The 26427-nt window shown below is 40.1% G+C and overlaps 7 protein-coding genes across 10 annotated transcripts; 4 read left to right on the top strand and 3 right to left on the bottom strand.

Annotated features, from left to right (window-relative positions):
* The first annotated feature begins 343 nt into the window (after positions 1 to 343).
* On the top strand, positions 344 to 3557 carry LOC106387617 (ubiquitin-conjugating enzyme E2 34). 2 transcript variants are annotated; one of them, XM_013827515.3, is made up of 10 exons: positions 344 to 499; positions 1266 to 1385; positions 1565 to 1619; positions 2013 to 2051; positions 2141 to 2204; positions 2307 to 2368; positions 2454 to 2493; positions 2607 to 2634; positions 2835 to 2926; positions 3010 to 3557. In XM_013827515.3, exons 2-10 carry the CDS (start codon positions 1329 to 1331, stop codon positions 3278 to 3280), a joined length of 708 nt encoding a protein of 235 aa, XP_013682969.1. In that variant the 5' UTR covers positions 344 to 499; positions 1266 to 1328; the 3' UTR covers positions 3281 to 3557. The 2 variants fall into 2 exon arrangements, with proteins under 2 accessions (XP_013682969.1, XP_022546051.1); XM_022690330.2 differs by lacking the exon at positions 344 to 499 and adding an exon at positions 621 to 644.
* A 317-nt stretch (positions 3558 to 3874) lies between these two features.
* LOC106387616 (O-fucosyltransferase 5-like) lies at positions 3875 to 6231 on the top strand. The gene is made up of 3 exons (XM_048738144.1): positions 3875 to 5155; positions 5432 to 5681; positions 5912 to 6231. The coding sequence occupies exons 1-3, from the start codon at positions 3960 to 3962 to the stop codon at positions 6086 to 6088; spliced, it is 1623 nt and encodes a 540-aa protein (XP_048594101.1). The 5' UTR covers positions 3875 to 3959; the 3' UTR covers positions 6089 to 6231.
* Positions 6209 to 11379, bottom strand: LOC106387615 (ATPase 10, plasma membrane-type). Of its 2 annotated transcripts, XM_048738143.1 has the most exons (22): positions 11261 to 11379; positions 10887 to 11022; positions 10681 to 10800; positions 10488 to 10586; positions 10277 to 10414; positions 10055 to 10189; positions 9809 to 9988; positions 9521 to 9727; positions 9310 to 9429; positions 9122 to 9241; positions 8916 to 9038; positions 8735 to 8839; positions 8487 to 8631; positions 8239 to 8403; positions 7902 to 8140; positions 7792 to 7824; positions 7619 to 7700; positions 7394 to 7554; positions 7150 to 7323; positions 6881 to 7063; positions 6651 to 6793; positions 6209 to 6571 (listed from the first exon to the last, which is right to left on the bottom strand). In XM_048738143.1, the coding sequence occupies exons 2-22, from the start codon at positions 10950 to 10952 to the stop codon at positions 6475 to 6477; spliced, it is 2835 nt and encodes a 944-aa protein (XP_048594100.1). In that variant the 5' UTR covers positions 10953 to 11022; positions 11261 to 11379; the 3' UTR covers positions 6209 to 6474. The 2 variants fall into 2 exon arrangements, with proteins under 2 accessions (XP_048594100.1, XP_048594099.1); XM_048738142.1 differs by lacking the exon at positions 11261 to 11379 and having other exon boundaries at positions 10887 to 11192.
* A 198-nt stretch (positions 11380 to 11577) lies between these two features.
* LOC106387614 (receptor-like protein 3) lies at positions 11578 to 13919 on the top strand. Its single transcript, XM_013827511.3, has one exon. The coding sequence runs from the start codon at positions 11822 to 11824 to the stop codon at positions 13868 to 13870; it is 2049 nt and encodes a 682-aa protein (XP_013682965.2). The 5' UTR covers positions 11578 to 11821; the 3' UTR covers positions 13871 to 13919.
* An 11-nt stretch (positions 13920 to 13930) lies between these two features.
* On the bottom strand, positions 13931 to 19144 carry LOC106387612 (translation initiation factor IF-2, chloroplastic). Its single transcript, XM_013827510.3, has 12 exons — positions 17396 to 19144; positions 17250 to 17282; positions 16932 to 17045; positions 16614 to 16763; positions 16413 to 16511; positions 16261 to 16323; positions 15798 to 15953; positions 15631 to 15696; positions 15260 to 15496; positions 14892 to 15167; positions 14443 to 14631; positions 13931 to 14279 (listed from the first exon to the last, which is right to left on the bottom strand). The coding sequence occupies exons 1-12, from the start codon at positions 18911 to 18913 to the stop codon at positions 14118 to 14120; spliced, it is 3063 nt and encodes a 1020-aa protein (XP_013682964.2). The 5' UTR covers positions 18914 to 19144; the 3' UTR covers positions 13931 to 14117.
* Positions 19145 to 19393: 249 nt separating this feature from the next.
* LOC106389208 lies at positions 19394 to 23737 on the top strand. Of its 2 annotated transcripts, none has more exons than XM_048738141.1 (8): positions 19394 to 19668; positions 19865 to 20030; positions 20278 to 20404; positions 20718 to 21064; positions 21160 to 22900; positions 22988 to 23238; positions 23322 to 23424; positions 23492 to 23737. In XM_048738141.1, the coding sequence occupies exons 1-7, from the start codon at positions 19514 to 19516 to the stop codon at positions 23388 to 23390; spliced, it is 2856 nt and encodes a 951-aa protein (XP_048594098.1). In that variant the 5' UTR covers positions 19394 to 19513; the 3' UTR covers positions 23391 to 23424; positions 23492 to 23737. The 2 variants fall into 2 exon arrangements, with proteins under 2 accessions (XP_048594098.1, XP_048594097.1); XM_048738140.1 differs by having other exon boundaries at positions 19395 to 19668; positions 21151 to 22900.
* Positions 23738 to 24014: 277 nt separating this feature from the next.
* Positions 24015 to 25227, bottom strand: LOC106385280 (CASP-like protein 2A1). The gene is made up of 3 exons (XM_013825200.3): positions 24923 to 25227; positions 24535 to 24655; positions 24015 to 24440 (listed from the first exon to the last, which is right to left on the bottom strand). Exons 1-3 carry the CDS (start codon positions 25138 to 25140, stop codon positions 24165 to 24167), a joined length of 615 nt encoding a protein of 204 aa, XP_013680654.1. The 5' UTR covers positions 25141 to 25227; the 3' UTR covers positions 24015 to 24164.
* Between the last annotated feature and the right edge of the window lie 1200 nt (positions 25228 to 26427).

Here is a 26427-nt window from a genome sequence, read left to right on the forward strand (position 1 = left end):
GAAAACTTTTCTTTCCTTGATTTTGACCATTTACTTTTATTGCGTCCACCGATTTTGAATTTTTGGAATATTTTTATATTTTCAACGAATATTTTCCTTTCTTTCTTTCTATTTTGAGAAAGATCAAACTACATTATCGTAACCAAATTCTAATGCATATCCTGCTAACTAAATTTCAATGGTCTAATCAACTTCTGGTGGAATCTCTGTATTCAGACAAAACCACGTGCTTTATTATTATGCCAAGTGCGCGACTTCATAAATAGGTATTGGGCCATTATAGGCCCGTATTATGGCTATCACTCTTCTGGCCCAACAAGGGTTTAGATACGAACCGGAATGAATTGTTGAATATTTTCCGGTTTAGATAAACCATCCAAGTTTGGCTATTTTCTCTCTCTACCTGGCTAGAATAGAAAGAGAGAAGATTAATTAACGAGAGACTCCAGAGGAAGAGAGAGAGAGAGAGAGACATCCTCCTCGACAAAATTCGATCAAGGTGCTGAATTTTTCTATCATATTTTTCTTGGATCTACTGTTATCTTCTTAGGAGTTTCTTCGTTGCATTTTCATATTCGATGTGATTTTCTTCGTCTTTTGCGTCTCTGGTTAAGAGGGAAAGCTTGGATTGCAATTCGAATTGTGTATGTTCTTTCTATGAGAAATCATCTTTGGCGAGGGTTCTGAGATATTGATCGAAGAAATTTCAGCTGATTCGAGCTGCTCTGCCTTATAATTATTGTTTAAGCAAATGAGTTTCTGGGTTGAGATATTTTTTTGGGGATTGCCAGATATTTTTTCTTTCACACTTGTAATCGAATCGATTGAATTTCAATTGGGTTGCTTTCAATTAGGTCATAGATTTTGGGGATTGTTGTTAATTTAAGCTTCTTCTGTAAATATTCGATTAGATCATGAGGTGCTTGCGTAATATTTTGAAGTAGTATTCTTCTTTCTGTATATGTTGTTGTGAGGTAGTCCAATAATTTACATGAATTGTATTATGTGCTTGTTAAGTTTTCTGATCCCATGCTAAAATGTCTAAACTTGGCTTGAAGCCTAGTCTATAGGATCAACTGCATCTATTTGTTTGTTGATATTCATTATTTTGCAGGTTTGCATGGTTAATCCTGTTTTGTGTTTGTTATTTTCTTAGGTTTTAGTTTCCTTACTATTCGCAAGGTTTACCTTTGATGCCAAAGATTCTGTTGTTTGTTCATACATGGAATGCTTTCCTTTTTCTAACTGACCCATTTCATTTGCAGGTGTATACGTTCACGCTGTTGATTATCTTAAACAGTAGCTGCAGTTATTCACCTAGTCCGTAGATGGCAGAAAAGGCTTGTATAAAACGTCTCCAAAAGGAATATAGAGCACTTTGCAAGGTACAGGGGGCATGATTCCTTTAAGTTTTATGTCAAATTTTATTCCTCAACAAAGGTTTCAGATGTTGCTCTCTACCTGTATGTTAATGTTTTCTTTGTTTCTGGTCTAGAGTAGGTTTCATATCTTCTTTTGTTTCTTTCGGGGTTATTTATGATATGTTCTTTTTTGGGCCTTTTAGGAACCAGTCTCCCATGTTGTTGCTCGTCCTTCCCCAAATGACATTCTCGAGTGGCGTAAGCTTTTTCTTTCTTTTTATTTTTTATGTTTGGTCTGTATTTTCTCCTGTTGGATCTCTCGTAACCCTATTAAAATTGTTATACTATGATGAGGTTAGGCAGAACAGGTCTTACTTCAATGATAACTTTGGTAGAATGTGAAGATTAGCTTATTAATGGTTTATATCAGCTTAAAAGTAAACACAATTACACAAAGATTTTGTAATTTTCTTTTCAGTTATGTAACGCTGTAAGTGTTATTGTTAGTGTTTAAAAAAAAAAAGAAGTGTTATTGTTAACTTGATTGTATAATTAGGAAGTTTCAGCCTTTCTAGTATTACTGCATTTAGTATTTAAATAAAGGTAGATGGTTACTAACAAGCAGTTGAAATATTGGCGTTAATCTTACAGATTATGTTCTGGAAGGTAGTGATGGAACTCCTTTTGCAGGTGATATTCCTGTCTGAAATTTCTTGTTAGTTTTGGCTTCTGCATTCCTTAGCAGGATCCATTTTTCATCTTCGGTTTCTCTTTAACAGGTGGATATTACTATGGAAAGATCAAGTTCCCTCCAGAGTATCCTTATAAGCCACCTGGAATTACGTATTTTCTTTGGTTCTTTAGAAGTTGCCCTGAGCATTAATCTTATTTCAGTTTGTAGTCCAGTTTCTTATGAAGCACTCCTGTTTTTTTCTTATGCCCCAGAATGACTACACCAAGCGGTCGGTTCATCACGCAAAAGAAAATATGTTTGTCTATGAGTGATTGTAAGCTCAGTGGTGCACTTCTTATTTGTTGTTTCGTTGCAAGCAAGTGTTTCAATATCTGAATAACTTTACATGACATTTTCAGTTCATCCAGAAAGCTGGAACCCGATGTGGTCTGTGTCAAGGTATGAATTCTCCTTTTCACATATATTATAGTTGACTTTCACAATGTTCATTTATTTTTGAAAGATGAGAGGATTGATAAATCTGTAGCTAAACGACATTTTCATGTATGCAGCATACTTACAGGACTCCTCTCATTCATGGTAAGCTCTAAAAGTTTTTCTTTTCTTTACTCTGAAGTGCGTCTCATACATATGGAAATTTTTATCGAAAAATCTACACATTTTTATATTGTAATGGACTACCGGTGCTGTTAGTTCACTTTATCATGTACTTATATGACATGGTAATATCTCTTAGTTATGTTATTGAGCTTTTTTCTATCGTTTTCCTTGTGGCGCAGATGGATACCAGTCCAACAACCGGAAGTGTGAACACTAGTGTAGCTGAGAAACAACAGCTGGCTAAGTCATCTCTCGCTTTCAATTGTAAAACGTAAGATCATCCCACCATATACAATTAGAGAATTCATGATACAAAGGATAGTCATTTGTCTCCAATGTACTTACTGGTTACAGCCCAGCATTCCGAAAGCTATTTCCAGAGTACGTAGAGAAGTACAAGCAGCAGGAACTAGCTGAACAAACGCGACAGACGTCACCAGAGTCTCCTCAAGAGAGCAGCACAAAAGCAGAGTCAGAGAAAACAGTAGACCCAACAAAGGAGGACTCAGAGGGTGGCTTGAAGGAGAAGAGGAAGAAGAAGAAACAAGGATTACCAGCGTGGATAATAGTGTTGCTAGTGTCGGTGTTCGGTGCAGTAATGGCGTTGCCCTTGCTTCAGCTATGATCTCTATGCAACAAAAACATAGAAATGGAGGAGTCTTTCCTTCACATAAGATCTCTCCATATCAAGAGTAGTCTTCTTTTGTCTAGTGGCTCTTGCTCTGAATTTTCTCAGTTTTAGCCCCCCTTCATGGTTTGCGCTTTTACATTTCATAGTTTGTATAGTATACGGTTGGTTTGCATTGGATAAATAGAACCTTATGGTTCTCAGTTGTACTACTTATCCAACACATTCATGTGTTGTTGGTCCATCATCAAACAAATACAAGATTTCACTTAAATTTTGTGCCAGTTGTGACAAATGTATTCTATTCCAAATAATTTATAGCTAATCTTTGGTAGATTTTTACTTCGGTTAGATTTTTTGTTCAGACGTATAGATATTGTTGTTGTAAGTTGAAGATTAGAGAATATTTTAAGAGCAAAATATAAATACTTTAGGAGTTTTGTTTAGAAAATATTAAACTTTTGTAGCTTAAAAATCTCTATAGAATATTAAAAGCGGTTTGTGTTAAAAAAAAAAACATTTTAGCTGTGAAAAGAATTTAAAACAATTGCAAATCAAGCCCATATAAATCTATCGGATTCCAATTCTAAAAACTAAATAATTTGTTTTATTTTTCTCCGGGAAATTAACAGCTCAGTTATTCCTCTAGTCCCGTCACTCCCTCCCTCTCTCGGCGATGGATCGAAACTCGTCGGACGAAGACGAGGACCACCGGAACTTAATCCCACATCACGACACCAGAGACAACGAGCTTCACTCCGCCACTAATAGAACAAACGGCAGTAGCAGAAGTCCGAGATCGGCCTTCCAGATCGAGGAAGCCTCGCCCCGATCCGGTAACAATCGAAAAATCCCACTCAACAAGCGTTACATCATCGCCGCCGTCTCTCTAACTCTCCTCCTCTTCCTTTTCCTCTTCTCATTCACTGATACTCGCACCTTCTTCCCTCTGAATCTCTCAACCCTCAAGCTTGATGCCAATGAATCTGAGCTACGAGCTCTCTATCTTCTAAAGCAGCAACAGCGTGACCTCGTCTCTCTCTTAAACCACAACTCCTCGAATTCGATTGAATCTAATGTCAAATCCGCTATTTCGCTAAGTAAACAGATCGAAGAAGCGCTTCTCTCACCGCACAAGACAGGAAACTCCTCCCTCTCTGGTCTTGATTCAGACAGTATCACTGGCTCATGTGGAAAAGTAGATCAGAGCTTGTCGGAGAGGAGAACGATAGAGTGGAAGCCTAGAGAAGACAAGTTCCTCTTCGCGATCTGTCTCTCGGGGCAAATGAGCAACCACTTGATCTGCTTAGAGAAACACATGTTCTTCGCCGCGTTGTTAGATCGAGTCCTCGTGATCCCGAGTCCTAAGTTTGATTACCAGTACGAGAGAGTGATAGATATAGATCGGATTAATACTTGCTTGGGGAGAACCGTTGTTGTTTCTTTCGATCAGTTCAAGAAGGAGAAGGGTGGTGCTCGTATTGATAGGTTTATTTGTTACTTCTCGTCGCCGCAGCCTTGTTATGTTGACGAGGAGCATGTTGGTAAGCTCAAGGGGCTTGGGGTTTTGATTGGTGGGAAGCTTGAGGCTCCTTGGAGTGAGGATATAAAGAAGCCGAGTAAGAGAGGTTTTGGGGAAGTGGTGGAGAAGTTTAAGGGTGAGGATGGTGTGATTGCTATTGGGGATGTTTTCTATGCTGATTTGGAGAGGGATTGGGTGATGCAGCCTGGTGGACCTATTAAGCATAAGTGCAAGACGCTGGTTGAACCGAGCAGGCTCATTGTGTTGACGGCGCAGAGGTTTATCCAGACGTTCTTGGGGAAGAACTTTGTCGCAATGCATCTCCGTAGACATGGGTTCTTGAAGTTCTGGTGAGGTCTTTTTGCATGTGTCTCTTTTTAGGTTACATAAACTTGTTATTGCTTCCGTTTATGTGTTTTGATAGTGTAGCTAACACTTGATTGATTGCGATATTAGAATACCATTCGGTTCTGTTTTGTTAATTAGTATATATATCTCCATCTAGAAGTGTGATATGTGCTTTGCTTAGCCACTTATGTGTAGCAAGGTGTCTAAGTTAGGATTTTGAAGAAACTGTATCTGATTTATAGCTGGCTCTGTCTCTAATGAAATGATAATATGGGCAGCAATGCGAAATCGCCAAGTTGCTTTTATCCGATACCACAAGCTGCAGACTGCATCAGTCGGATAGTGGAAAGGGCCAATGCTCCAGTGATCTATCTTTCAACAGATGCTGCAGAGAGTGAAACCGGTCTGCTTCAGTCACTAGTAGTCGTTGATGGAAAAGTCATTCCGCTTGTAAAACGTCCACCTCGCAACTCAGCGGAAAAGTGGGACTCGTTGTTGTATAGACATGGCATAGAGGATGACTCTCAGGTAACCAATGCCCACTAGAATCCCTTTATTACTTGTTTATGGACCAAAGACTTTGTCCTCTAGAAACTCGAACCCCTGTCTCCAGTTTGTTATTTAACAGCAAAAAAAATCTAATGGACTATATCTTGTAAGGGTCTTTGTTTAGTATGTCTTGCGCAACCGTAATGTATGTCAATACTCTTCACTCTCGTATTCACTTGCTTGTTGTGGTTGGTTTTCGGAATGTGTAGGTGGATGCTATGTTGGATAAGACAATATGTGCAATGTCAAGTGTTTTCATTGGAGCATCAGGTTCTACTTTTACAGAGGATATATTGCGGCTAAGGAAAGACTGGGGAACTTCATCTATGTGCGATGAGTATCTCTGTCGAGGTGAAGAACCAAACTTCATAGCAGAAGATGAATAAAAAAGTAAACACATTCGTTAACTTTTTTATGTCTGTTCTGAATCCATTGTTCTTATTTTTGTACCTGTATTATAATAGTGCCTTCAACGTCAAATTCTATTGATTATTTCGGACAAGATATAGAGTTTCTTCCTTGAGAATCATTGGTTCTGTCGGAAGTCGGAACTACTTGATAGCTTCTGAAACACGTAACCAGAATGTTGCATAGTTTGTGGACAGAACTGCGAAAGAAATGAACTACAAAGGGGGTATGTTTGAGTTCTGCTGTCACCAGAAAACAACACTACATTACCAACTCTACGGATCATATAAATGTTCTAGTTTTTGTTCTTTATTCCTCTTCTTGACCTCAAGAGCCAGGGAACACATCAATAGAGAAAGTGGTATTAGACAGTATGAGCTGCACGGATCATCTTTGAGTCAATTTGTTTGAGCTTGATCACTGATTCTAAATGCCTTGAAACCGAATGGCCCTCCACGAGCCTATCAGATGATGACCACAGATATACTTTTGTATGAAATGGAAGAGATAAACCAAAAGGCATATAGACAAAAAGAGAACCTGGCGATTTCTGCACGCCTTCTGGTTTGTTCAGCGATCCAAGAAGGTCGAGAACGACTTCCACCGAGTTCTTCTGCTGAATGGCTTCTCTGAGTGATGCTTACATTGGCCGTTCCTTCATCTTTCTTATAAGCAAAAGCTGTCTACAAGACAAAAACCACCAGTGTTTGTCTTTAAAAGAAGAGAGTATAAGTATTGGGTAACAAGGAGAGGATAAGACATGCACCAACCTTACGGTCTAATACGAGGTTCCAAGCATCTCCACTCAATGCATAATGGAAGACAAACTTTATAACATCTAGAGGTACATAAAATATCAGACTGTATAACCATATAACACCTGCCCATCCCCATCCAATGCCTGTGATGTTAGCAAAGCTGATCTTGGCATAGACAGCAATCAATGTAGCTGCCTGTGTACATGAAACAGACAAGTCAACATCAAGAGTCCTATGTATGCATTGTGTGATGGAAAGGGTTAACGGTGAAGAGTTCTTACAAGTTGAGCAACAATGAAAGCAAATATCAGGAGACTCCCTGGACGTTCTAGAAATGACCAGCTTCGACTGCGTGTTACGAATATGAGTGCTTGGCTTATGATGCTCACTTGGAGATACACTGCGGATGAGACTTGTTCAGTGTTGTTGCAGATTGATTTGACATGGAAGTGTTTCTGCAGAATAATAAATTTCAAGAGATGGTTACGTATATGCATTCTTCTCAGTAATCTAAGTCGAATATACCTCGAAGAAGGTGGTGGAAACAATGAGCCAGTAGAACAGGACAGTGACCAATGCTAAGTATGTTCCAATGACAATTCCTGTCGCAAATATCTGGTTGAGCTTCCAACTTTCCGGTGTAGGAGATGGCCTAACTCTATCTTTAGAGATAGTCATGATGGTCCCTGATGCATAGGTGATCAAAGAGTGTTAAGACTAGTTTTTGTACAACATCAACATGAAGCTTACCATCATTGAGTATTGCAATGATTAGAACCATGAAAGGTGGAAAGTCATATTCCCATATCAATGCTAATAGTGTAAATCCAAGCTGCATGAAACGAATGATAACAAGAGATAGCTCAAGAAGATGTAGCTTAAACTAAAATGAGAGACAGATCATTCATTATGAAGCTCCTTACCACTATTCTTACGGTGATTGAGACTGCATATACCTGCAGATTCATTCATTAAACTACTTGAAAAGTTGAAATTCTTTAGCTATATGTGGAATCAGATGATGGTACTTAACTGTATAGTTCTTCATCCTCTGGAAAATAGCTCTGCTAGTCAAGACAGCACTGATTATTACACTTAAGCCAGGCTCAGTTAGTACTATATCAGCAGAACTTCTTGCAGCATCGGTTGCATCTGCAACAGCTATTCCAATGTCAGCTTTTTTAAGAGCAGGAGCATCATTCACACCGTCTCCGGTCATTCCAACCACATGCTTCTTTTCTTGTAGAATCTTCACAATCTCATACTTGTGTTCTGAGTTTCATGAGAGAAAAAACAAAAAAAATTAGGATTAGAAATGAGAGCAAGACTATAACTCTGTTGATATTAGCATTGTGTTTTTGACTATTGACCAGGGAACACTCCAGCAAATCCATCTGCCATTTCAATTAGCTCATCCACTGGAATAGCTTCATGCTCATTGTTGTTATTGTGGCCTAACAAAGAGGAAGAAGGATACATATTGGTTCCCATGCCAAGACGTCTCCCTGTCTCCTTTGCTATCGCTAATTGATCACCTGAAAGTTTTATAGCACCATCAGAGAGTGTCTGCTCCTTTTCTTAGAAACAAACAAGCACGCAAGCTGGTATTCAGACTTACCAGTGATCATCTTAACACAAACTCCAAGGTTAAGAGCTCTTAGGATGGTTTCACCACTGTCATGCCTTGGAGGATCAAACAGTGGTAACAAACCACAGAACTTCCATGGTCCTCCAGGGCTATTGCTGCTTCTTTCTGGAACTTCCTAGAAAAAAAGTAAGAAAGATGACTCAATGAATTGGAGTAACTAAGGCCAAAAAAATACACTGAAGATAAAATCATATCTAGAAAGAGTACAGAGATGTTACCTGATAAGCAACTGCTAAAGACCTCAAACCTTTTTCAGCAAATCTATTGATAATGGCATGAACTCTTTGCGCAATCACATTGTTATGTTGACACAAGCTTAGAACCTACATGTAGTACAGTTGAATAAGTGATGGTTTGTGAATCAGTTTGGTAGGTACCAAGAATAGGATGATACTTAACTTGTTCAGGAGCTCCTTTGGTAGCGCGATACCATTTACCATCAGAATCAATATATGTTATTGCAGTACGTTTGTCCACAGGATTGAATGGCAAGAAATGAACTTCTTTAATGTTTGCACGAGCCTACAAATAAACAACTTCTTTAATGTATGACACAAAACTTCTAAGAAGGTGACAAGTAGTCTTGTAAAAGAGAGTTCACTTACCTCTCTAGGATCAGCAAGCATGCTAACAATTGCTGTATCTATAGCGTCCTGATTCTCTAGCCGTGAAGCTCTGCCTGCAAGCAACAAAACTGTGTCCTTGTCCATATAGTCGACGAAAACCTGTGCAGATGGATTAGCACATTTAAACATCAAGATTAGTTCAATAGAGAACACAAAGAAGGAGGTACCTCAATGAGATTTCTATCAACGGAAAGACTGTTTAAGGTAAGTGTTCCAGTTTTGTCACAGCATAGCACATCCATCCCAGCCATTTCCTCTATTGCAGTCATCCTTTTTGTAATGGCACCCTTTAAAAAACAAGAAGAAGCATTAGATTCATCTCTTTCTGATCTATTCTAGTTAAAGAATAAAGAGAGAGAAGACAGTGAGATCTGTTACCTGTTGTGAAAGTCTATGAGACCCAATGGCAAGTGTGACAGATAGTACAGTGGGCATGGCAATGGGTATACCTCCAATGAGCAGTACAAGAAGGTTATTGATCCCAACTCTGTAGGAGCGATGTTGTATAGGGAACATGACAATGATTTCAAGAACCATTCCAACAGCTATAGAGCAAATGCAGAAGTTCCCAATTGATGTAAGAACCTATAAGAAAAACATGTTATGCTCTCGCAAGCTTGCAGACTGTATTTCACCACTTTCTGAATAAAGTAAAAGAGAAAGAACCTGCTGAAGATGTCCAGTTACATCTGTGCTGTCCACCAAACATGCTGTCTTGCCAAAGAAAGTGCTAGAACCAGTGGCTATCACAACAGCTTCTATTTCACCTTGCTTACAAGTAGAGCCAGAGAAGACTTGATCACCCTTCTTCTTGGTCACAGGTAGCGATTCACCGGTCAACACTGACTGCAGGAACAAATATTAAGCTTACATACTGCACTAAAAGAAAAGAGATTCATATTATGTGCATACCTGATCAATCTTCAAGGGGTCTCCATCAAGAAGGCGAGAATCAGCAGGAATGATATCCCCAAGTTTTATGCTAATTATATCACCAGGTACCAAGATAGACGCATCTTGCTCTTGCCACTGTCCATCTCTAAGAACCTATAAGAAGAGATCTTGATCAGATTTAAGGTAAATATGATAAGACAGTTTCAGAATCAAAAATCATATAAAGGTGAAGAGCCAGACTCTAGTTTTTAGAGCCAAGCGAGCCATAAGAGCTGCAGCAGCATTCCCAGCATTGTTTTCTTCAAAGAAGCTGATTGTTGCGTTGATCAGTAAAAGACAAACGATGCCAACAAAGTCTTCCCAGTCAGGACCCTGGCTCTGTAATTTCACAGTGAGTTTCAAGGTGTATCGTTATAAAATAAAGAAGAAACATTAACTGTTAGTGCCTTACTTCACTATTTGCAAGGGCGATGGCTATCAATGCTGCAGCTTCCATAACCCATGACAAAGGATTCCACATAAAGCCTAGGAACTTCAGAAACTTGTTCTCCTGTATCATTAGTACAAAATATTAGAGCTCATAAGCTTCAATACTCCTTGGAGGAACAGTATGGAGACACTTTCAAGATAAGCTGTTTTATTACCTGTTTCTCTTCAAGTCTGTTAAGACCAAATATCTTCAATCTTTCTTCAGCTTCTTCAGATAAAAGCCCTCTAGGAGTTGTTCTTAGGTGTTCAAAAACCTCCTCCAGTGGCAGTAGACCCTGCCAATCTCAAGCGTTAAACCTTTTTTCACCACTATGAAGCCAAGTATTAAGAGTAAAATTTTTAAAGGAAACACAAATCATACCAAGTCAACTCCTTCTCTGTTGAAAGTATCAGGATCCAGCAATGGCTTGTCTAAATTGTCAGCCATGCTTAAATCTTCAAAGACCACTGTCCAACTTCAAAAATCTAGGCTCCAGGGTTTGATTTAAACCATGAAACTAATGAAGAGAAACAATAGATTCTTCAATGAACATAAGAATAAACCTATAATTTATTTATTTATTTATGCTACTTATTTAATAAGGTTGATGCGAGTTAATTATAATGAAACAAAGGACTTAACAGCATCTTATATGATAACAAGAACCTACTAATATCTTTGTCATCGAGAATGCTACTTGAGGTGCAGAAGCGAAACAGGAAAATTTTAAAAAGGTTAGTGAATATTGAAACCACCTTTCCATGGTTGACCAGTTGGTATGGAGTAAGAGGAAGATGAGATTCTCTCCTGCAAGTCGCATTTGGTATTGGCATTATTGAATAAGATCAAACGTCAGTGTCTATGAACACAGCAGATGGGAATGAGGAAGAGTTAGTTAGTGGGAACAGAGAAGTGTGGTTGATCTAACGGTCACTCCACTCTCACTAGTGTGGTTGACAAGGGACTTGCGACCGCATTCTTTGGGCCTAGATTGTTTATATGGGCTGGTCAGATTACAACCCAAATAAGTCATCAGATATTAATCTGAATCTAACATTAGGTAGAAAATGACTAAAAGAAATTTGATTAACAATGGACCAATTGGTATAAGATAATTCACAAAAGTCTCGAGAAAAAAAAACAAATGTATCATTAGTTATGAAGATGTTGACTATTTTGCCTTGGTCATGCTAGTGTGACAAGTTGTCTTATTTTGTTGTGTGACTGTTCCCCCTTAGTCAACACTTGTATTGCCAATAAGTTTTTTTCTGTCTTCTATAACGACTTTTCTTGTCTTGTTCTTGTTTGATGAGGACATGATATTCAAAGCCAAAGGTCTTGTGAGAGCTTCATCAACCACAATACAACCTCTGAGTTCCCACATGCTTCGCTTACTCCTTCTATGTGTTGTTTTCCTCTTCCTTACAGTTTCAGAAGCTGGCTGCAACCATCAAGATCAAGAATCTCTCCTGTGGTTCTCCGGCAACGTTTCTTCTTCTGTTTCTCCTCTGAATTGGAATCCATCCATTGACTGTTGCGCATGGGAAGGAATAACATGCGATGATTCCTCGAGTAGCCACATCACTGCAATCTATTTGCCCTTTAGAAGACTAAAGGGAAAACTCCCTCTCGCTGTTCTGAAACTTCACCATCTATCTCAACTCAATCTTTCTCATAACCATCTCTCTGGTCCTCTCCCGCTGGATTTTCTTTCTTCCCTTGACCAGCTCACAGTTCTTGATCTTAGCTACAATAGCTTCACAGGTACAATCCCTTCGTTCATGTGCCTAAGCTCACCGCAGCTCAGTACACTGGATTTCTCCTATAATGATTTCAGCGGCCATATCCCTCGAGGACTAGGCAGGTGTTTGAGGCTAAGTGTTCTACGAGCAGGCTTCAACCATCTCTCTGGTGAAATCCCAAGAGATATCTACAATCTTTCTAAGCTGGAGAAACTCGTTCTACCAGCTAACCATCTCTCTGGAAAGATCGGTGATGACATCACCAAGCTCAGGAAATTAACGTCCCTTGAGCTTTACTCCAATAACCTACAAGGAGATATACCAAAGGACATAGGTAAACTCTCCAGCCTGCAAACCCTCCAGCTCCACACCAATAACATCACCGGTACAGTCCCGCTTTCACTTGCAAACTGCACTAATCTCGTCAAGTTAAATCTGAGGAAAAATCGGCTGGAAGGAACATTATCAGAGCTTGACTTCTCCAGGTTTCCGAGACTTAGCATTTTAGATCTTGGAAACAATAGCTTCAGCGGTGAGTTCCCTTGGAGGGTTCACTCCTGCAAGTCTCTAACAGCGATGAGGTTTGCAAGCAATAAGTTAACAGGGCAGGTATCTCCTCAAGTACTGGAGCTAGAGTCCTTATCATTCTTGTCTCTTTCAGACAATAAACTGACCAACATCACAGGCGCTCTCAGCATTCTGCAGGGTTGCAGGAACCTGTCCACTCTCCTCATTGGAAAGAACTTTTACAACGAAACGTTTCCAAGCGACAGAGACTTGATATCTCCTGATGGATTCGCTAATCTCCGAATATTTGCCAGCGGTGGATGTGGACTGAGAGGTGAGATACCAGCTTGGCTGATCAAACTGAAGAGCTTAGCAGTCATGGATTTGTCCCACAACCAGCTCGTGGGATCAATTCCTGGCTGGCTGGGAACTCTTCCCCATCTTTTCTATATCGATATCTCGGATAATCTTCTCTCAGGAGAGCTGCCAAAAGAATTGTTTCAACTAAGGGCTCTGATGTTCCGAAAAGGCTATGACGCAACAGAAAGGAACAATCTAAAGCTGCCTGTTTATATCAATCCTAATAATCTAACGGCTCATTATCAATACAATCAGCTCTCCAGCCTCCCACCTGCTATCTACATAAGAAGGAATAATCTGAAAGGAAGTATACCCGTCGAGGCTGGCCAGTTAAAAGCTCTTCATGCACTCGAGCTTTCTCATAATTGTCTCTCAGGAAGCATCCCTGATGAGTTGTCGAACCTCACCAACTTAGAGAGGCTGGATCTTTCCAACAATAACTTATCTGGTAGAATCCCTTGGTCGTTAACAAGGCTCCATTTCATGTCCTACTTCAATGTGGCCAACAACACTCTCCAAGGGCCAATACCCACAGGAAGTCAGTTTGATACTTTTCCAAGAGCACACTTTGAAGGAAACTCCTTGTTGTTCGGTGGTGTACTGCTCAATTCCTGCCCTGCTCCAACTCAGTCACCTGCTACAACCACAGATGAAGAGAAGCTAACCAGAATATTTACAGTTGCAGTTGCCACTGGATTTTCTTTAACCTTTACTTTGGTTATACTGGTGCTTAATTGCTATGTTGATATGATATAACAGATGGACGACCCAATGCATTGACTATAACAAATAATGATTCTGTACAGATAACTAAAATAAGTAATTACCTTTTGATTTTATAAATAAAATATTGTCACATTTGGGTTATTTTTTCCTGCATCAATCAACAGAATGTAGAAACATATACCATATACAAGATGCGACCATAAAAACAATGTACCAACAAAAGTGTTGTGTGGCGCAAAGCTTACCCTGCTTGCTTGAGTTTCCTTGATGACTAAAATTACAACTCAACTCCAGCCTCTTCGATTGCAGCAGACATTGAAGCCGATGCTTCTTCTAGCGTTCGCCTCTTTTGAACCGCGTTAAAGGCCTCGATGGTGTCTCCTTCGATCCAATCGTCATAGTCATCCATACCGATACCACATTCTAATCCAGCACTCACCTAGAACAATAAAAACCACAGAGAAGTTTATATTGACGAAGCAACAAAGTCTAAAAGTCCAAATATGGACTAGATTTGGAATATATCTTAGCGTGTAAAGATGGACGTTGATGGTCTATGACCACTCTTAATATAAAAATTGTGGGTTAAGAAAAACGTTTACCTCTTTCACATTTTCTTTAACTCGCTTAAGAGAATCAAGGACACCGACATGTACAGTCTTACCCTTCCGGATCACCCTGATGCCACAATCTTTGACAAACTTCCCTTCGTTCACCATGCATCCAGCCACACGACCGCTTCCACTGCTGAAAGTAGCTCGAACTTCTGCTGAGCCAATTGGTATTTGTTCCTGTCAATAGCCACATGAATTTAATTTTCAAAACTCCAAAAAAGCTCATGAAGTGACACTAAAACCTATGCTTTATGATAACCCATTATATATTACAGAGATTTACTTTTTCGGGAAATTCAGTAATTCACCAATAAAAAACAAAAGAGATCCAACTCTAGTGAAAGAAGAGATATCTTCATGTGTAACTCTAAAGAGGCTGTTGATCAGATCAGACAACAAGATAACGCTTCAGAAGTGCTTATGAAATCAATGCTAACCTCAACAGACTCGAGAAGTCCTTCCATTGCGTTTCGTACATCGTCAATAAGTTCATAGATAACTCTATATAATCGGATCTCAACACCTTTGTTTTCCGCATCTTTCTTAACAGAACCAGATGCTTTGACATTAAATCCAAAAATGATGGCTTCACTCGCTGATGCTAGATCAACATCACTGTTGCTCACATCTCCTGTCGCTTGTAGCAAAAATTTCAAGGTCACATTCTCTTGAGGGAGGACTTGCAGAGCTTGTTTGACAGCTTCAATGGATCCCTAGTAGTCACATTGGTGATTTGCATCAGCACGGATAAGAAGGGAATAGGAAAACAAAATGCCTAACATAACTAATCAAGCTGGCTCTTTACCTGTACATCGACCTTCAAAATGATATTAAGCTGATGCAAATCTAAGCCTGACATCTTTTTCGCTGATACAGCAGAAGCTAAGGATGAAAGCGTGACCTTTCCGTCCCCAGCCTTTGCAGATATTCTTTCATCTCGTAGTGATACTGCACGTGCCTCTGCCATCTCTCGCGCCACATCAAGGGAAGAGACAATCTCGAATTCGTCGCCAGCAATGGGTACATTATTTAAACCAATCACCTAAAATCAATCCAGACATGAGAACAAAGGATAAAAATTCTGTCGGCAAGAAAATAAACATGAGCTACTTCGAGTATTCCCAGTAGTGTGTGAGCAACGACACTTAAGTTAGGGTAGATAATGAAACTACATACCTGTACAGGTATGGAGGGTCCAGCTTCATCAACTCGTTCACCGCTGTGATCAAATAAAGCTCGTACCTAACACACAGAAACAGAGTAAGATCAAGGTAGGTAAGTTCCAAGCCATTTTATACCATTTGACAATGTAGCTTGAGAAGAAAACTAAATTTTGGATAGACCTTTCCGAAAGCTTCTCCACAAACAACAACATCCCCTTTTCTCAAAGTGCCCTTCTGTACAATAAATGTGGCAAATGGTCCTTTCGCTTTATCAAGTCCAGCTTCAATAACAATTCCCTTGGCATTTCTGTGTGGGTTTGCTTTCAACTCTTGCAGCTGAAACAACCAAAATATAGTTAGCCCACAAACAAAAGCCAATGAGAAGCAAAGGCAGAAAGAGTGAGAAAAAAAACTATGCATGGAAGCCTCGTTGTAAACGTTTTTTTAGTCTAAAGCACTCCTTAAAACAAGATTTTGAGCCCATTTTGGAGCAAGTACTTAAGTCCTTTGTAGCCACTATGAGGATAAAACTCTACGAAAACTAATCACAAATTGGACAATCTGCTAACTTAAGCATTTTTATGCATAATCAAGCAGATCTGCTATCGCTATCAGCTTATCATGGGGTGAATAACAAACTGACCTCTGCAACAAGCATGACAGTTTCCAACAGATCATCGATATTCTCGCCTTTCAAAGCACTGATCTGTCAAAGGCAAATATTTAGCACGATATGAGACCCCATGGAATATATGGAGCCTGAAACATATATGTGATGAGAGTATGTATCCCAACCTGAACCATTGGCACATCACCACCCCAATCTTCAGGCATCAAACCAATCGAAGAAAGTTCTTGCATCACTCTCTCGGGACTAGCTCCGTCTTTATCTATCTGGAACGGGAAATGATTCAGAATTAGAGAGATTACATATTCATAGGTAAGATCTTTCCCAACACCTAGATAGAAGAACGCAGGTGTTACATGGACCTATACCTTATTTATAGCTATGACTATAGGGACACCAGCAGCCTTTGCGTGAGCTATTGCTTCATTTGTTTGAGGACGAATTCCATCATCAGCAGCAACCACGATGATTGCAATGTCAGTGACCCGTGCTCCCCGAGCTCTCATTGCACCAAATGCCTAGATGAGCTCTTAAAAGTCAGAAACGCAAAACTATAGTTGTCCAGCAATAGATGTGAGATAGTCAAGAAGCATGCTACATGTTAAAAAGCTATGGACGTTTGATCAATGAAATTCAGCATCAGAAATGAACGTGCGAAGATTTAACTTGAAAGAAAAAGAATCTACCTCGTGTCCAGGAGTATCAAGGAAAACGCAGGACTGCAACTTCCCATCAACAGGCACTGACACCTTATACGCACCAATTCCTTGTGTAATCCCCCCTGCTTCTGAAGCAGCAACCTGGCAGATGTTCAGAGAAGAGACATTAGCTGAAACCACTATCTAGTAATAACCTTGGCAATAAGAGAATGAACACACAAACAAAAAATCCGAAAGCAATTCAGATATCTATACTCTTAGGCTAAAGGTATCCTCAACCCACTTCTAAAAGAAATACAGAAGTTTTGTTACGTTGATAATCTCACAGACAATGAAGTTTTGTACCTTGCTTTTTCTGATATAGTCCAGAAGAGTGGTCTGCAAAATAGATAAATTTACGAAATGCATTAGGAAAAACCTGATGTTTAAAGGAGTCTGCATATCCGAGTAGGACGTGAGAAACAAATAAGGTTAAAGCAAACTGTGCGTACCTTTCCGTGGTCCACATGACCCATTATCGTGATGACAGGAGGCCTGTCTTCTAACTTGTCCAAATCTTCTTCATCAAAAATTTCCTTCTTCTTTGCCATTTCTTCAACTTGAACTGAATCAGCATCAAGGACCTCAACATCGTAATCTCTACAAATCATCCTCACCATCTCTCTGTCCAAGGTCTGCACACCATCAGGTCTAATCCCTTTCGAATATAGATATCCAAGGATGTCACCTTCACCTATGGCTAGGTTGTAAGCCAAATCCTCGATGGACATGCCTTCTTCCTCTACCTCTAAGATTTCAGCTTTAACAGGTGCTGTGTCTCTGGCAGCCTGGAGTCTTACAGCCTTCCTACTAGCTTTACTCCATTTTCTCCCTTTTCTACCTTTTCCTGGAATTGAGACATTTAACTCGGATGCATCTTCGTCGGCGTCATCTTCAGCAGCCATTCTTCGCCTTGGATTAGCTGATGCATTTTTCTTATTACGTTGCTCAAACCTTAACTTGTTAGAAGGAGGCCCCTTTCCAGGCTTGGTAGGAGCCAACACAGTCTGAGAGGCCACAGGATCAACACCCTTTTTCTTGGAAGCAAATTTATCAACCAAAATAGGCTTCCTTTCTTTACTTTGTGAGCTAGAATCAACCTCCTCAGAAACTGAAGGTTTTGACGCCATACCAACATCTTTTAAGATGGGACCTGAAGGCCTCGTTGCCATACCATGATCTTTTAAAATGGGTTTCTTCACAGGTGGCTGAGCTACCATAGGCTTCCCTTGTAACTGTGGCTGAGCTCTTAAAGGTTGCTGAGGTGGCGACAACTGAGTGCCTGATTTAGCATCAACCTGCATTCCCTTATTATCTATTTTAGGTGATTCCTTAACAACTTTCTGCACAGCTGCAACAGCATCACCCTTACGCCACACACTCTTCATAGTTTTCGTCTTCCGTGTCCCAAAGCCATCACCTTTGGAGTTACTACTGCTACCACTAGGCTGTGACGGCTTAAAACCCTCACCACCCTCTTTACTAACCGGTTTCGGAATCTCCAACCTCTCAGCCTTATCCAACACTTCGCCAAGAGACTCAATAACCTTACTCCTCTCTTCTTCTCCATCAAACTTACCCCCATTCGATATATCCTTATTCCAAGGAGCAGAACTCACCCCTAAACCACGTTCTACCCTTGCCACAGGAGGCTTCAACACAGGCTTAGGAGCCTGCTTCAGGACGATATCACTCTCATCCCCTTCAATACTTGCTTTAAAAGAGTGAGAATCTATAGAAACAGCGCTGTTGCTCTCAGCAATGAAGTCAGTAGTACTAGTAGTAGTTGAAGACGAAAGAGAATATCTACACAACCATTTCTTAGCTCCTTTAACGCTTCTCCTTGGCAAAGAAACCCTTTTTACTAATGCGTACGATGCATAAACACTCGCACCACAACCACCACCTCCTGGACTAACCAGAGAAGCTAACGACGGCATTGTGCCGACGAGAACCAGCATCGACGGCATCTCAATCAACTCAGAAGCTTTATCTCATTCCAGTTCGGCATGCAGAGAAGAAATTCAAACCCAGAAAGCTACGAATTGGGGTTATTGACGAATCGAATCAGATATAATCAGCCAATTTGAGAATCGATGAGCAATTTGGATTAGATAGAGTGATAGAGAGAGGAAGAAGATGAAGTTGAAGGATAACTTTGAACTTGAGCTTGTGTGGGTGTGTGTGTGTGGCTTGCTCCTATCCTGATTTTTTTCGCGGATTACACAAAAAAAAACTAAATAAAATAATAATATTGGGCTCAATAGTAAAAGCCCAGTTATGAATCGACCCGCCTTATACCGACCCGGTAAGGCCTGCGTGATTGATACACGTGGCTAGATATTAGACCGTAAGTAATATCGAGGGTAAATTCGTCCATCGTAGCAGCCGGAGATAAAAAGAGATTAAACTAAATAAATTATCGATAATAAACAGAGAATTAAATTCGATTAATTAATAACGCAAAGAGATTTGGTTCGAGATTTTCTCTCTCTTACCTACTGTGCTGAAAGTGAAGCTCGAGAGAGAGAGAGAGAGAGAGAGAGAGAGTGTGTCGTTGACTGAGGAGGATGAAGGAAGAGGGTGAGAGTTCGCAGAACGTAAAGCCTAGGAGTAAACGGAACAGTGAAGCCTCTGCTTCTGCTTCCGCCTCCGCTACTCCCGTTGGCAGATTCCGACGACGAGCTGCTAGATCGCCTTCTCCACCTCTAACTGCTGCCGCCAGGTATCCCAGATCGAGTTTTAGAAATGGGAAAGTGTTGTTGATTCCAGTACAATTGTTGAATCAGAGCCTTGGAATGAGATATATCTAGATTGGTTCAGTTGTTTGAGATTTGTTTCTTCAGTAATTGCTAGCAATGCTTCTAATTTTTGAAAGTTTGGGTTTTCGGGATGATTAATTTCAGCTCAATGTTTAACAGCTCTGTAGGAGCATCGTCTTATGCTGTTCCCGTAAACGCTGGGAGTGTGGACTGGACGGGTCAAGGGATGGGATCATCAGGACGTCCTTGTAGGCCTTGGGATAGAGGAGATTTACTTAGACGACTTGCCACTTTCAAGCCTTCTAATTGGCTTGCCAAACCCAAAGTAAGATGATTGGATTTTTTCTTTAGTCTAAATGCTGATGGCCGATAACTTCCTTTTTATTTTACTTGGTTCAAAGAAATTTGGTATAGTTGATCAACAATATAGTCAAGCCTAGGAAGTCATGAGAATGATGCATGTATCAGTAGTACCGGAATGAAAAATTGAGGAAGAATGGTTAGGTTAGGTTAGGTTGATTGATTCTTTGGGTTGTTTTATGTTGTCTGACTAAAGGTGTGTCTTGTTGCAGACAGCTAGTTCTTTGGTTTGTGCTCAGAAAGGCTGGGTTGGTGTTGACCTAGACAAAATTCAATGCGAGTTTTGTGCATCCAGTCTACATTACTCTCCTCCACAAAATTCGTTGAAACGTCCCGAAGGTCAGTTCTTGTTATTGTGACCGAACTTATCTTCTTTTACTTTCTAACTGTTGGCATCTGGAGGGAGGCTGTTTGAGTGTTTTTCATACTCTTGAACTGTACAAAAAAGGACAATTTCTCAGTCAATCTTTCTGAGCATCTTTGGTGCCACTAGTTTTGATGAATAACCAACTTTAAAGGGTTAAAAGAGTTTTGATTTGGGTTGTAGTCTCTCATTTCTTCTCTTAAGCAAGAAATATTATCAGACATGAATGGACAGCTTCTTTATATATGCTTCTAATCTTTGATATTCTTTACCCATCTTTGATAACAGCTGATAGCAACGGAGAAGAATTCTCGAAGCAGCTTGATGTCGCGCATGAGAGCTCTTGTCCTTGGGTAGGAAATTGTTGTCCAGAAAGCTTAGTTCAGTTTCCTCCAACTCCTCCATCAGCCTTGATTGGGGGTTTCAAGGATCGCTGTGATGGGCTCCTACAATTCTATTCCCTACCTATTGTTTCGGTGTCTGCAATTGACCAGATGCGTGCTTCAAGAGGGCCGCAAATTGACCGTCTTTTGGCACTGCCTCAAGTCTATGCCAATGATGATCCCAGTTTTAGAGTGGGTAATATCTCAGCTACAGAAACGTCTAAAGAAGAGGCTCTCAGTAACTACGCTCGCGTAAGAACTCAGGGATATGTGCTTTATATTCTCACGCGTACCAGCCATAAACTGTTACTAGTTCTAATATGAGTTTTATCTTTTAGGCTCAAAAGTTGATAAGTCTATGTGGGTGGGAGCCTAGATGGCTTCCAAATATCCAAGACTGTGAAGAACATTCTGCCCAGTCAACTAGAAATGGGTGCCCTTCAGGCCCAGCTAGAAATCAAAGTCGTCTACAAGATCCTGGTCCAAGTATGAAACAGTTCTCGGCTTCATCTCGAAAAACCTCTGGAAATTATGAAGTTCTGGGTCCAGAATATAAATCAGAATCCAGATCACCTCTGCTGGATTGTAGTTTATGCGGTGTAACCATCAGAATTTGGGACTTCTTAACCACTTCTCGGCCGGTTCCACTTGCGCCTATCAATGCCAATCTTCCTGAAACAAGCAAGAAAATGGGAGTAACACGTGGAACTAGTGAAACAAGTGGAATCAATGGATGGTTTACTAATGGAGGCATGGAACAGCAGCAAAATGAAGATGTTGACGAGGCTGAAACATCGGGTAAAAGGAAATTAGTATCAAATACAGGTACAAGCTTCTATCAAACTGCAGCTGGTGCATCATCCTCTGCACAGCTGAACATGTCTGTGACGCGTGATAATTACCAATTTAGTGATAGAGGAAAGGAAGTTATGCGAAGGCAACCTTCAGGAAGTGAGACTGGTGATCGTGCTGCTTCATATGAATCACGGGGGCCAAGTACTCGTAAACGGAACCTGGAAGATGGTGGAAGCACGGCTGATAGGCCACCTTATCTACGGATACAACATGCAGACAGTGTTGAAGGGTCTGTTGTTGACCGTGATGGTGATGAGGTTAATGACGACTCAGCAGGGCCTTCAAAGCGTACCCGAGGCTCTGAAGTGCAAGACACTTGTCTTCCCTTTTATGGGAGAGATTTATCAGTGGGTGGGCCAAGTCACTCAGTGGATGCTGAAAACGAGAGGGAAGTAAATAGAAGTGAAGGAAATGAACAAGCTCTGGCTTTCCGAGGTGCCAGAGACTCCGCACGTGCTTCCTCTGTCATTGCCATGGATACAATTTGCCACAGTGCCAATGATGACTCTATGGAAAGTGTAGAAAATCGTCCAGGGGATTTTGATGACGTAAATTATCCCTCTGTGGCGACAGCTCAAAGTGCCGACCTCAACGATCCTTCAGAATTTAATTTAAGCAATCAAGCTCAGCAGAGTGCATGCTTCCAACCAGCTCCTGTTCGGTCTAATGCTGAACAAGGCATTAGCAGCATAAATGACGGTGATGAAGTACTGAACACAGAGACTGTCACAGCTCAGGGAAGAGATGGGCCGAGTTTAGGCGTCAGTGGGGGTAGTGTCGGAATGGGTGCAAGTCACGAGGCAGAGATCCACGGAGCAGACGTTTCAGTCCATAGAGGAGATAGCGTCGTTGGAAGCATGGAACCAGTTGCGGAAGTCATAGAGAATCTGGGAGAGTTCGCACCAGACCAAGGCGTTACTGATGATTTTGTTCCTGAAGAAATGGATCGAGAAGATAGGCTTGGGGATAGTCAAGATAGGGTGTCTCAATCCGTTGCAAAGGCGGACAGTGGGTCCAAAATTGTTGATTCATCGAAGGCTGAATCTGTTGAAAGCGGCGAAAAGATGAGCAACATGAACGTGTACGATAGTGTTCACCCATCACTGTCTTGCAATGCTATTGTGTGTTCTGGTTTTGAAGCTTCTAAAGACGAAGTGACCCAGACTTGGAACGAGTCTCCGCTTAACGCTGGCTTTGCACTCCCCGGATCAAGTTACACTGCTAATGGCCAAGGTTCGTAGAAGTTTCTTCTTTTGGTTTATTAAGACCCACTGATTCATCACTTTGAAAGAGTATACACATATATTGATTCATTTTCAGGGCCTCCGAACGGAGATAGCAATGATGAAATTGTGGAGTTTGATCCCATAAAGTATCACAACTGCTACTGCCCTTGGGTAAATGAAAATGTGGCTGCTGCTGGATGTAGCAGCAACAGCTCGAGCTCTTCAAGTGTTGCAGAGGCGCTTTGTGGATGGCAACTAACTCTTGATGCCCTTGATTCGTTCCAGTCACTCGAAAATGCTCAAATCCAGCCAATGGAATCAGAATCAGCTGCATCTCTGTGCAAGGTTTCCCCCCCATCTTGCTTCCCTTCTTACTGAGAGATGATGTGGACATTGACATTTCTTGGTTTCAACTGTTTTGTTTGTAGGATGATCACCGAGCTCCTTCCCAGAAGCTCTTGAAACGCTCTTTCATCAGCAGCCATGGGAAAAAATAGAAGCGAAAGTTACTTGCGGAACGAAAAAAACAAGGTACCTTATTTATTTTCAGACAGGAATCGATATCTATACATATCTAACCAATGTGATTACTGTTCAGGTTCTTTAGCTTGGGTTTCTCTCTAGCAGTGCAAATAAAGAAGTTTGCATAGTTATCTCTCGGATCTACAACCTCTGTTTTTTTTGTAAATTAAAAGTTAAGAGTTTGTGTAGTAAAGTGAAAGACACCTAAACAGAGGTGAGATTACTAATCTCCCAATAATCTTAATACTCCCTCGTCCGTTTCATTATAAATGTTACTTTAACTTTTTTTTACCAAGATTAAGAAAATTGTATAATAGACTAATATATCTTTTTTAATGTATGATTAACTTAGTGAGAATAATTTAAATAAAAATCTATTGGTTATTCAAAAGAGTAAAAAATAAATTTAATGTAACAAATTTACATTAAAATCTTAAATGACATTTATTTTGAAACAAAATATAAAATATAAAATGACATTTTTTACGAAACAGATAGAGTATTTAATTCTTGTTTCTAATTGTTTTATCATAATTCACCCTCATAATTCTGAATCAGACAACTTTGATTGGGTTTATATCAATTTTCAAGGTGTCTGATTCTCATGTTTAAACCATTAATTCAAACCACCCACGTGATGGGTAAAAGCAAGCACATGACAAAGACAAAAGCATTATCTTCCATGATCAAAGCTAAAAGATAATAGTAACATGACAAATTAGAGATGTCTTAACTAAAAGAGCTGCTGATCAACTTCCGAAGGCAGCAACTTCGACATTTTTGTTGGAGTCAGCGATGGCTGGAGGATCAAAGCGAGTAAAGAGCTTATAAGAGGAGATCAGAGAGAGAACGACATAGAAGCAAACCACGACGAATGTGATTATGACAGAAGCAGTGGCTCTATGGCAGAAACTACCAAAGGAACTGCATGCATCGCTCCATGTAATGGCATCGTCTCCTTTGTACGCTAAGTACAGAACTTCAGTAGACACAGCTCCAGCAGCAAGAACCACGTAGGTTAGAATCTGAGATGACCACGTTATTAAATTAATTAGTACTATTAAGAGCGGGTCATTTGATGATAAAACCGAATGTATAATCAAAGATATAATATGAGACCTGGTCGAGACAGAAGAAGGTCCAAACACGAGGCATTGTGGAAGAAGAACCAGGCATGGCAGAAATGGCTGCTGAGAGAAGAGAGTAGCCTGCACATATTCCATTTGCGTGCACCAAGTACCTAATCGTAATTAAGGTTCGTTATTACCATCACTAATCATTCATTACTTTTTTCGTCCATAGTATAATCATTTAATCTTTCTAAATCAAACCCTAACTTAAATAATCAACACATGTACCCTTGACTAATATGTCTCTTTATAGTTTGGTATGAATATAACTAAAGCATGGTTTGTTTGGTTTAACGGTACATGTCACAAATGTTGAGATGTAACTCTAAATGTTGAAGATAATAAATTAGTAAAATTTATATGTATGGAGAAGATACCTGAAAGCTGAGAGGTTGGAGTAAGAAATTGAGCCGAACTCATTATCCTGAGAGTCTTGAAGCATGATAACAAGCGCTGCAATGCAAAGCCCCACCGGAGCTAACCGGAGCATTGTCTCGGCGGTTCGGATTCCCGTACTACCATCCTCCCATTTCTCCGTCGCAGTACCACCGGAAACGCCGTTGCTAGTCTTGTGATGATCATCACTCTTCTCCATTTTCTTCTTCACTTTTTTTTTGTTTTCTCCTATCTCTTTCTCTGGTTGTGGTTGCTGTTGAGGGAGAAATGTGGTTATAAACAAGTTGTGATGATTTTATTGTGTGGAATTAAATTGGATAAAAGAAAGTGTTGGATCGATAGGGTTGGTGAATGCATTTAATTTCGATATTCATGACAATCATGTCGCACTTCCCTAGACGGAAACATTTAAGGGTTTCCAAATTGACAACAACGCCAAACATGTGAAGATTAGATCGCTCCACTACGATCTAAGCTAAGTCATTGTGATTGTTAGTACGAAGCTCTATTCCTCTATAATCAATTCACTGTAATATTTTGTGTAGATACGACGTTATAAGAAATATCTATATATATAAAAAAAAAGATTGTTATCCATCTCTTTTATTGTGACGTCGTTTCTCGCTTCAGTCTTAAGAAAACTGTAGCTAATACTAACACGTAACAAAGCATCGTGCATGTTTACAGAAAATCATAGATAAGTTTCTTACGATATGGTCTACGGACTGAGTTAGGAAACCAGTTAGCATTTATATCAAAGCCCTAGCTAGGTTTGAACTTTGAAGTAAATATTTTTTTTTTTTTTTTTTTTTGCTAACCGAGTATCCTGGCCCCACCGAAGTGGTCCATACTAGAGACCGAAGTGAGCATGGACGCTGCCAGGGCGTCACCATGTGGCTCACCGTATAACGGTCTTCGGTCTCGGATGCTGCAGCCCATATGTAAATTCTGCAGTGGCCAAAGCTCGAACCCAGGGGCGGACACTCCAGCTGGAGCTCCTATACCACTAGACCAAAGCAACTTGGTTAAAGTAAATATTTCTTCGTTTATATATTTTCAAAAATGTAAACCATGTTTATAGGATACTAAAATTTGGAGCTGTTCCAATCTCGTGACCGACACTACGTTCTGGAACATTTGTTCTTTGTAGAGAGAGTAAATGTATAGATCGAGTAACTAATAGTGTTGCTATGTTTTTCCATAGTATTTATGGTTTACTTGGTTTGTTGGCCCCTTTTAATAAAAAAGCAACTAACTATGAGTAATAGCCCGCTGTGATTTTTGGTGGAACAAATAAATACTCTGGCTGCAAAGGTCTTTTTTTTTTCCTCTGCCTCCAAATTTCCATAAGCATAAGCCTTGGTTAACAGCCATATTCCCTCTAAACATTTTAAGTTTATATCATTAGAGCAACATTAGTGGTAGTTTCTCACCCCACTTTTTCAAGAAACAAAATAATAAAATAAACAAAAAAAATAAGAAAGGG

Source organism: Brassica napus, chromosome A8 (genome assembly GCF_020379485.1).
Source record: "Brassica napus cultivar Da-Ae chromosome A8, Da-Ae, whole genome shotgun sequence".
NCBI classification, from domain to species: Eukaryota; Viridiplantae; Streptophyta; class Magnoliopsida; order Brassicales; family Brassicaceae; genus Brassica; species Brassica napus.

Excerpts from the sequence above, each read along its gene's own strand:
- LOC106387617 (XM_013827515.3), top strand. The coding sequence starts at position 1,329 with ATGGCAGAAAAGGCTTGTATAAAACGTCTCCAAAAGGAATATAGAGCA. Across the intron at positions 2,205-2,306 it reads TATAAGCCACCTGGAATTAC|AATGACTACACCAAGCGGTC; the intron begins GTATTTTCTTTG and ends CTTATGCCCCAG. Across the intron at positions 2,369-2,453 it reads ATGTTTGTCTATGAGTGATT|TTCATCCAGAAAGCTGGAAC; the intron begins GTAAGCTCAGTG and ends TGACATTTTCAG.
- LOC106387616 (XM_048738144.1), top strand. The coding sequence starts at position 3,960 with ATGGATCGAAACTCGTCGGACGAAGACGAGGACCACCGGAACTTAATC. Across the intron at positions 5,156-5,431 it reads CATGGGTTCTTGAAGTTCTG|CAATGCGAAATCGCCAAGTT; the intron begins GTGAGGTCTTTT and ends TAATATGGGCAG. Across the intron at positions 5,682-5,911 it reads GCATAGAGGATGACTCTCAG|GTGGATGCTATGTTGGATAA; the intron begins GTAACCAATGCC and ends CGGAATGTGTAG.
- LOC106387615 (XM_048738143.1), bottom strand. The coding sequence starts at position 10,952 with ATGGCTGACAATTTAGACAAGCCATTGCTGGATCCTGATACTTTCAAC. Across the intron at positions 9,989-10,054 it reads ACCCCTTGAAGATTGATCAG|TCAGTGTTGACCGGTGAATC; the intron begins GTATGCACATAA and ends TTGTTCCTGCAG. Across the intron at positions 8,404-8,486 it reads TTGTGTTAAGATGATCACTG|GTGATCAATTAGCGATAGCA; the intron begins GTAAGTCTGAAT and ends TAAAACTTTCAG.
- LOC106387614 (XM_013827511.3), top strand. The coding sequence starts at position 11,822 with ATGATATTCAAAGCCAAAGGTCTTGTGAGAGCTTCATCAACCACAATA.
- LOC106387612 (XM_013827510.3), bottom strand. The coding sequence starts at position 18,913 with ATGCCGTCGATGCTGGTTCTCGTCGGCACAATGCCGTCGTTAGCTTCT. Across the intron at positions 16,512-16,613 it reads TAGTCATAGCTATAAATAAG|ATAGATAAAGACGGAGCTAG; the intron begins GTATAGGTCCAT and ends TTCCCGTTCCAG. Across the intron at positions 14,632-14,891 it reads GACTTCTCGAGTCTGTTGAG|GAACAAATACCAATTGGCTC; the intron begins GTTAGCATTGAT and ends GGCTATTGACAG.
- LOC106389208 (XM_048738140.1), top strand. The coding sequence starts at position 19,514 with ATGAAGGAAGAGGGTGAGAGTTCGCAGAACGTAAAGCCTAGGAGTAAA. Across the intron at positions 20,405-20,717 it reads TTCGTTGAAACGTCCCGAAG|CTGATAGCAACGGAGAAGAA; the intron begins GTCAGTTCTTGT and ends CTTTGATAACAG. Across the intron at positions 23,239-23,321 it reads CAGCTGCATCTCTGTGCAAG|GATGATCACCGAGCTCCTTC; the intron begins GTTTCCCCCCCA and ends TTTTGTTTGTAG.
- LOC106385280 (XM_013825200.3), bottom strand. The coding sequence starts at position 25,140 with ATGGAGAAGAGTGATGATCATCACAAGACTAGCAACGGCGTTTCCGGT. Across the intron at positions 24,656-24,922 it reads TCCAACCTCTCAGCTTTCAG|GTACTTGGTGCACGCAAATG; the intron begins GTATCTTCTCCA and ends AATTACGATTAG. Across the intron at positions 24,441-24,534 it reads CCTTCTTCTGTCTCGACCAG|ATTCTAACCTACGTGGTTCT; the intron begins GTCTCATATTAT and ends TGGTCATCTCAG.